The 8,586-nt window shown below is 39.2% G+C and overlaps 1 protein-coding gene across 1 annotated transcript; it reads left to right on the forward strand.

Annotated features, from left to right (window-relative positions):
- The first annotated feature begins 2,799 nt into the window (after positions 1–2,799).
- On the forward strand, positions 2,800–6,459 carry LOC145490308 (pyroglutamylated RF-amide peptide receptor-like). The gene is made up of 4 exons (XM_081469435.1): positions 2,800–3,137; positions 3,840–4,110; positions 4,643–4,901; positions 5,366–6,459. Exons 1-4 carry the CDS (start codon positions 3,010–3,012, stop codon positions 5,767–5,769), a joined length of 1,062 nt encoding a protein of 353 aa, XP_081325561.1. The 5' UTR covers positions 2,800–3,009; the 3' UTR covers positions 5,770–6,459.
- The last annotated feature ends 2,127 nt before the right edge of the window (positions 6,460–8,586 follow it).

Here is an 8,586-nt window from a genome sequence, read left to right on the forward strand (position 1 = left end):
CTTGCCCAAGAACACAACACAATGTCCCCGGTTAGGGCTCGAGCCCTAATAGCTGTAACTCGTCCGTGAGGAGTTATTCGTGTTTGAGACTTTTTCTCCTCAACAGAAGCTATAAGTTGACCAGTACTTTACTGAATTAGGAAGTTGTCACTAAGGTAATGGAAATAACGTTTTCACGATTTGGAAACGAGACTTAAGATTACGGAACTAGGAAGACAGAATTTACGCCAATCCTCCTTATGAAGTTATTTTTTTCAAAGTTTACGTACATTTTGAATATTCTAATCTCATGCGGAACAACATGGTATAAATTTAACAGGGTGCGATTAATATTTAATCCACGATGACATAATAGTGGAGAACTTTAGGTGTTTTTCTGTGAGTCGTTCCGCGTGTGAAAAATCATTAGTCATCAGAAAGATGTTCAGTTATAGTTAACAGCTTTATAGATAAGCGACAAATCATGAATTATAATCATAAACCACTACTAAAGACTTTTACACGTAGCATTGTGTTGCAAAACGTTTGGTGAGATAAAAAGAACGCTTAAACATAATGAGTTCAGTTCTTAATCAGCAAGCGTGGATAGTGTGGTGTATACAATATAGAAGATCTAGAAAATTGCAAATTCTGAACTAGGGAATTCTTTAGATTTCAATAATTATGAATTAAGTAGTTCTGACATACATTGTCACCTGCTTCATGCATTAATTCTTCATTCTTTGTTAGTTAATAGTATTGTGATTTTACTCTTTGCTGTAAACTGCGAATTAACAGAGATAAAACTGTGTGAATTTGTTTTCCTGCACAAAACTACAGTTAACAGTCAGTTACAGCAACGTTCCTCTTTATGATTGTGAATGCTTTAACAAAACGTGCAGACCAATAGAACTTTTTATGACTTCACGATCAGTTCTTAATATGGTTATCTTGACATCAGAATAAACTTGAAAATATAAACACAAAGGTTGCACATGTGTGACATGTGACCGCTGGTGTTATGCATTTACCGTTTGGTCGAAAAACATGAATCTCGCGGTGAGCTCTCCTTGTAGAGTCAATATTAGGGACGGACAATTATATTTTAGAAGGAAAGATTTTCTGGGTATGAATCATTTTCTCACCTTAACGTTGTGCGTGAGTTTTTCGGTGGCCAGTAACGTAGGAAATAATTTTTTTAGTCATCAAATACAGGACCTGAATACTACAGAACACTAGCTCGATTTTTTGACCATGGCAGGTCTGGATAAAAAAAAAAGAAAAAAAAACAAAAAAACATTGAATGTAAGTCAGATATCCTAATTTCTTTGGAATTAACGTGAGTGTCAGCTATAACTGTGGAGGTAAGCTCGAAATCATCCCAAACAGATCAACGTACTAAAGGTTTTGTAGACGCCTCTAGCGAAATGCTTTCAACCGTGTAAAAACTTCGTTATGTGCGTAGCAGCTGTAAACCGGTAAATACGTCAGTGAATCCATGCAGTGAACAGCTTAAACATTGCTTAATATTCAGTTCTCCATCATTTGAGATTACCTGTGCTTAAATGTGTAGTTTTCGTGTATAAGACCTTGATTTTAGAGAGTCATTAAATTTTGCAAACGGCCAAATTACACAGGGAAACAATCGCCAAAAATGTAAGGAAATACTTTACAATGTAACTTTAATATGCTGTTAAGTATTCATTCTGTATATTTTTCATTCATGGTGTTTTGTTATGTTTTATTAAACAGGGGCCTGCTTTCGAGTTGGTTTCTGAAAACTCATGTAGAAAGAGCGACGAAAGACGGACACGGCTGACTAACAAAGTTTAAATAAGTTGAAAGTTGAAAAACAACATTCGAGTTACGCAAAAACGAAACAAACAAGAGATTTTTGGAAAGAAATTTAACGATTTAATGACGCCTGACGAAGGCGGATATAAAAGCGTCAATAGTTAAGCTTTTATGTTATTCAAAGCGAAGTAGAGCATTTTGCTCTTCTTGTAATCACAATAACGGTTAAGACTGTTATTTAAGCATGGTACACGTGTAAAATCAGATACAGCCCTCTTCCTATGAGAAAAGGTTAGTATAAAAATAAGAAAAATTAAGAAAAACTGTTTTATATTCTATTTTATTTCCGTTTTAAAGTATTGAGTTAAATTTGAGTCTCTTCTAGCGAAGAGTAGCAATTAATTGCTACTGTTGGACATCTATTCCCATGGAATTCATATGCTTGAGCCGAGTATTACGTCCACTGAACATATAGGGCCGAACTCACACACGACCGCTCTAATATGGCTTTGATAGCTCAGTTGGTAGAGCATTGCACCGGTAACGCAAAGGTCGTGGGCTCGAATCCCGTTCAGAGCCTGAAATTTTTTCAGGTCATTCTTCCAGTAGTGTTAATGCTACTTTCGCATCTTTCATTATTTCAAAACAGACTATGCAAGGAATGCATGGTTCAATTCAGAAAAAAAAAAAAGGTTACATATCTCTCGTAAATACTCTTGGGCTATTCCGCGGTTACTCAAAATGTGAAGCCTCACCCGGATCTGAAAGTTCATGTGTTGCTGTTCACCCTGTAGTTGCAAAATTGTTGCAATACGGTTAATTAAAGGGATGAATTCAGCGATACCAGAACAGTTAATATTTAGCGTATTAAAAGTGTTTTCCTCGCTGCAAATAACGCTGTCGGTATAATTTAGACCAGCTTTCGTTCCAATTTCGTCAGGGCTAACATTCGGTTTCTTCTTTGTGCATAAGTTTGAATCTCCATTCCGTCACGAAGACGGAAAATATTTTCGCTATGGTCGACACCTTGTCGTAGACTGCTTTACAATAACATAGCGACGGGTCAGTTGAGGTATTATTACAAAACTGTGAGCTGGGCTTTCAAATTGAAATTTTCTTCGGCTAGCAGTTGCGGCCTAAATTTAGATTTTGAAGAGTGTTACTCAATCTTATTTAGAAAGTATTTCAATGTTTGAATATACTTTTGTATTATGATATAGGAAAATCGATTTCACGATGTCGCTGTACACGGATTCAGAATCAGCACAGATTGGAATAACTACAATGTTCTCCATCCTCGTGAGCACTGACCTGATTGGCAATACGATTGTGGGCCTTGTCATCATTTTGAACCGAGACATGAGGTATTTTTCGTGCTGTAATCTGAGTGTAATTAATGTATGATCGATGATATTTGTTTTTAGTGTAGAAATTTTCAAGACAAGGGGCGCTTTCAATTCGAACGAAAATTCTCGTTTGAACTTTTTAGAAATTCCAGTGGCGAATGAATCAGCATTCAGCGGAATTTCCTGCAGGAAAGTGGAGAACCTCGCCAGGTAGACCCATTTTCTACATGGAAGTTTTGGTTGAAGGGCTGGCATTTCGGAAATTCAACAATTTTTGGATCTCTGGCAATATTCGAACCATTCGGTTCCATTTCAAGCGTTCCGGAATTTTTGACTTTGACTCATTTTGACGCAGACTTGTAGCTTGGAGGTTGTGTCCTAGTGTACCGGTTGACTGAGGGAATAACCATTGTACTGCCTTCCTTTACGAGCCCTTCTTTAGCTGTGGTATATTGTTGGGTCTTTTTGATGGGTTTTTGTGAACCGGTACGCGAGGACAGAACCCTTGTGAGACAAACTTCGAATTTTATTCGGTAGGTACCGTTCTATTAATTATTGGAATTACAGTGTTGTTATAAAATTAACGCAAACGAATTCTTAGTGGAAGTTTTCAGAGGAGGAAGGTGGACGGGGGGGGGGGGGGGGGGGCGATGGCTGGGCGAAACTTACAGAAACTTTGCTTTCGACAAACTGAGCTGTTTCAATTGTGCTTTTAAACAGGACTCCCATAAACATTCTGCTTCTGAACTTGGCTGTTGCTGACATGATGGTTGCACTGTTCATCGTACCACGCTTTATTTTGAGTCACTCCTTCAAACATCCTGAAGGACGGAAGGGTACATTGTTCTGTAAGCTGCTCACCGGCAGCAACTTAACATGGACCGGAGGGGCTGCCTCAATTTTCACCCTGGTGGCCATCGCTTTTGAGCGATATTACGCTGTAATGTATCCCTATGGCAATAAAGGAAAACTTACATTCAACAAGTTGAAGGTACTTGTTTGTTTGGCCGTGGCATCAATAGACCCACTGATAACATAAAGGATGAATGCGTTTCCTGCTACATGTCTGACCACGAAAACTCAATAAACTTGTAAACAACTATGCTTTAGGTTATAAATGAGATAAGTTGTCATCGTTCTCAATTTTATGTCATGCCGTAGTTGACAGCGGTTTGTTGTAAAATGTACCAAATATTTTCCAAAAATTTTGTTTGGAGTGTAAATGGTAATGCTAGTTGACTTATATAATTATAGAGCAACAGCGGAATTCCAAAATTATATTAACCGAACAGAACGCCGTGAAAGGTTGTCCAAAATTCCTAATCGGAAAAACTTCACGGAACATAGACTTACCTTTTTTTTTCGCCATGCATTAAATTCCGGGCGTTCCGGTAGCTTCGACCCGTGCACGCGGTTCCCACCCTCTTGCGTCCTGCTCGAAGAAAGTCAAAAAAGTGAGGTCTTAATGATTAAGGCTTTTTTTATTATTAATTACGTATAGCTTCAACGTTCTGTTTTGGCAGGTCATTATTCCCATGTCATGGATTTCCGCCGCGATCCTTAACATTCCTCTTTTCTTGACAATCTACTTCGACAAAGAAGCCGATTTCTGCATGGAACACTGGCCTAAACCAGACTGGCTCCCAAAAGCTTACAGTTCCACTTGGTTCTTTGTTGCTGGGATCATTCCCATTATGATCATGACAACGTTGTATTCCAGAGTGGTGTATTCCCTGTGGTTTAAACGAGGAGGAAATAATCTAGAGAATGCCCAACAGGTATATATCTATATTATTTGACTTTAGGTCTCCTAACCAAGCTAGGGTAAATCATCTCAGATTTTAGGAATTATATTATAAGATGAAATCAGTTTCTATTCTTGAGAAAAAATGATGTAAGCTCAAAGTTCTAAATTCGACTTAAGCTGCAGTGGTTTCTGATTGTCTTTTATTTTCCTGGAAATGTAAATTTCCTCTCGAAAAGGCAAGGTTTTGTTGTACTTAACTGAAGGCAAAAGCGTTGTTTTTTGGGTAGCAAAACCTGTAATTGGAACCAATTCGAGGCTCTGCAAAATCTTAACCATCATCGTGCGCGTCATCGTGTTGAACCAGATTGGACAATTAATTTCTTTTGTGGCTACGAGGATAACTATAGGAATCGGTATCGCGTTTTTTTACTGTGTATCAAAGATTACGTTATAGAAAATTTTGTTCATGTCATAAGTAAGGCACTAAATCTGACGTTACCTTCTCAGGGTGTGATGAGAGTAAGAAAGCGAGTCACCAAGATGGTTTTGACCGTGAGTGTTATCTATGGAATGTGCTGGATACCAAACCTAACCATCTATGCGCTGAACTACTTCAGTCCTTCGCAGAACTACGGAGATGTCACCTACATTACTTCCATCGTTCTGGTCACGTGCAATTCCACCGTCAACCCTTTTATTTACGTTTTCGTGAACCAGAAGTTCAGACGCAAGATCAAGAGCCTAGTATGCTGTAGCAAGTGCCATAATAACAGGGTTGGCATCTCCAATGACGCCACTGTTCACACGACGGATCACATCAACACGATCGCCCCGCCCACCATAGAAGAAGATGTGGGTGTTGGAGGAGAGTCAAACCGCGAACCGACCGGCTTATTAGAATGACAATGGAAACAAATTACTAAGTAAAGAGCAGGAGTTTGCTTTGTGTTCTAAATTTATTAGTAAACACTGAGAACAGATATTCATAAGTAGAGCACTTTTTCTCAGTCACCACGAGGCCTTAGGCGATACCTAGTGACGAAAAAGATAGGTGAAGGTGGCTCAGTCACCCGGCCGGCCAAGAAAAAAAGTTTACTCAGCCTGTTTACGTTCATGTGTAGTATGTGAATACATGTAGATGCACATAAATACATGTTAAGAAGTCCGCTCTGCATGTTTAACTAAATTTGTATTTTTTGTTTTGATGCCTCCCCTCCCACCTTGAGAGCATCTTATCATAGCGATTGGTATTACATATGGTGTTACATGTTTTACGGCATTTTTTTTTTGTTCTTTTTTTTTGTTTCTTTTTATTCTGAGTTGCCGTACTTCTAGCTCCGGCAGACCCTTTCGCAAACGGGCTCAATTTCAATCAGATAATGAAGCCTAAAATTAGCAATATTTATTCCTAACCTCGGTATCAATATAATTGACTTTACTTGCTTTTACTAGTAGTCATTAAAAGTACTCCAACCTTACCCCTACATGTTGATATGTAATTTCAGATGCCCTTTGTATATCTTTCTGATCATGACACGTAATTAGCATCCGTCAAAATACATCATGTTCTGTTGAGAAGACTTTGTCAGTAATAACTTTGACGAAGAATTACATTATTTTCTGGCTCGCAATGCCTTTGACATAAAGCAGCGGTAGTGCCGTTGAAAACTTTCGATTCATGTTCTCTTGTTGTACTGTTTGCTTCTGCGACAATGCAAGTTCAAATGAGAGTTAAAAACGGACCATTGCTGAACCTGATATGTAATTTCACTTTCCCCTGAATGACGTGATGATGTTGATTTATCAGGTCGTTTTGATTTGTGTCTGTTTTCTTGGTCACTACTTTTTAGTGGTTTCGATATGCTAATTTATTCAATGATGTTTTAAACAATCGAGTGATATTATAGCTGAGCTCCGGCTGCAGGAGTCCCATACTCATAGAAACCGGTAAATCGCTTTTGTCATGCTAAAAATGGCTGGCGGCTTTGCTCGTGGACGCGCACGCTCGACGGCCATACTACAGCTAGTAGGATATGCGTCCTTAGTTAACAGCGTACATATTCGGTATTGAACGTCCATTGTATATATGGTCAATTGGCACCTGTCAAAACAAGGATTCCTCTGACCAGTATCAAGTGACCACATTGCGGGCTCAAGTTTTCAGCTCAGCGAGGTCATGTGTTTATTTTTTGAAGCTAACCGCTGACAAAGTACTGGCTTTTCGATTTTATTACGGGCTCAAACCAGGTTAACTTACTGTAGTCAGGGCCGGGTTGTTTCAGTTTGGAACTGAGCCGGTTAACGCTAACCCAGGATTAAAAGTTAACCGAAGTACAGTAAAACCTGTATTAAGCGGACCCCATATTAAGCGGACACCCTCTATAAGGTGGTCACAAGCTGACGTCTCAAAATGTTCTGCATTCAATCTGCATTCAGCAGACACCTCTGTTAAGCGGACGCGAACATCAAGTTTAGCCATTTTGTCGCACAAAACCTGCAATAAGCGGACACTTGAAGAGCTTTTTACTTCTAAAGGTCTAGCTGAGACAGCTTTAACATTGATAAGTCATTATTTCAGATTGATGCATTGACTGATTGGACAATCTCCTACTGAGCAGTGTTTGATATTATACTGCTACAAAACAGTTAATAATTAACTATTATTTCACAACATATCAGAACCTGTTTTGAACACTAGTGAGAATCCCAAGGGTGTCCGCTAAAGACAGGTTTCACTGTACACATTTTCTTGTATAAAAGTGTTTTTCAGTGCTTATGTTTTGTGTAGTTTGAGCCAAACAATTCAATATAAGCACGAAACCTCACCGCCAAGTTAAAAAAAAAAAACTCAAATCAAAATTCTCGCTTATCCTGGGTTAGCTTAAACAGGCTTTGAACAACCCGGCCCAGGAGCTCCGCCTTTAGGCTTGACGAAATCTTTATAATATATTTTTAGTTTGCAAGGCCTTTGGTAAAATATGTTTAAAGTAGCATGCTAGCTTGAAATTTTTCCATCTCTGGCATACGTAGACTTGAGACACCGCTGGCAACAGTGATATAAAATCAGAACAAGCTAAAGTAGGTCGTCTATTATTGACGATGCCAGTGATAAATTTGTTTAAAAAAGCGTGTAGTGTGCACACGGGTCAAGTGGCCCATCAGGCTGCAGCCTATCCCGGTTTCTGTAACAGGAAGCGACTAGGCGTATCTCTACTCCCCCCTGGATGGGATGCTAATCTATCGCGGGGTTACCTCGCAGTATTAAATTCTCCGACACCCATTTGTATACCTGGGTGGAGAGAGGCACTGTGAGAGTAAAGTGTCTTGCCCAAGAACTCAACACAATGTTCCCGGCCAGGGCTCGACTCCGGATCGCTCGATCCGGAAGTCGAGCGCACTAACCATGAGGTCACTGCGCGTAATATTATTATCAACCTTCAAATCGAAGCGGAAATCTATATTTTTAACAGCTGACTCGCGATTCAGTGTGTGTCAGTTTGTCACATCATCGAAGTATGATAGACGCGGCAAGGAAAAGTAGCGAAAGAGGCGCTCGAGACGCTTCTTCATGCCGTACTCTGCAAACTTCCCCAGTGGATCAAAATTCGATAATGAACAGCTAAAAGCATGAACCAATGGCTATAGAACATTACAGTGAAAATGGAGAAACTCAAGTAAATTTGCTCATGAAAAGAGCGTACTTTATTGTATTATGACGTA

This window comes from Orbicella franksi, chromosome 6 (genome assembly GCF_964199315.1).
Source record: "Orbicella franksi chromosome 6, jaOrbFran1.1, whole genome shotgun sequence".
NCBI lineage: Eukaryota > Metazoa > Cnidaria > Anthozoa > Scleractinia > Merulinidae > Orbicella > Orbicella franksi.

What these genes read in the sequence shown, in the direction of transcription:
- LOC145490308 (XM_081469435.1), top strand. Translation starts at nt 3,010, where the DNA reads ATGTCGCTGTACACGGATTCAGAATCAGCACAGATTGGAATAACTACA. An exon ending in TTACATTCAACAAGTTGAAG is followed by an intron (nt 4,111 to 4,642) that starts GTACTTGTTTGT and finishes CTGTTTTGGCAG; the next exon opens with GTCATTATTCCCATGTCATG. An exon ending in AGAGAATGCCCAACAGGTAT is followed by an intron (nt 4,902 to 5,365) that starts ATATCTATATTA and finishes ATCTGACGTTAC; the next exon opens with CTTCTCAGGGTGTGATGAGA.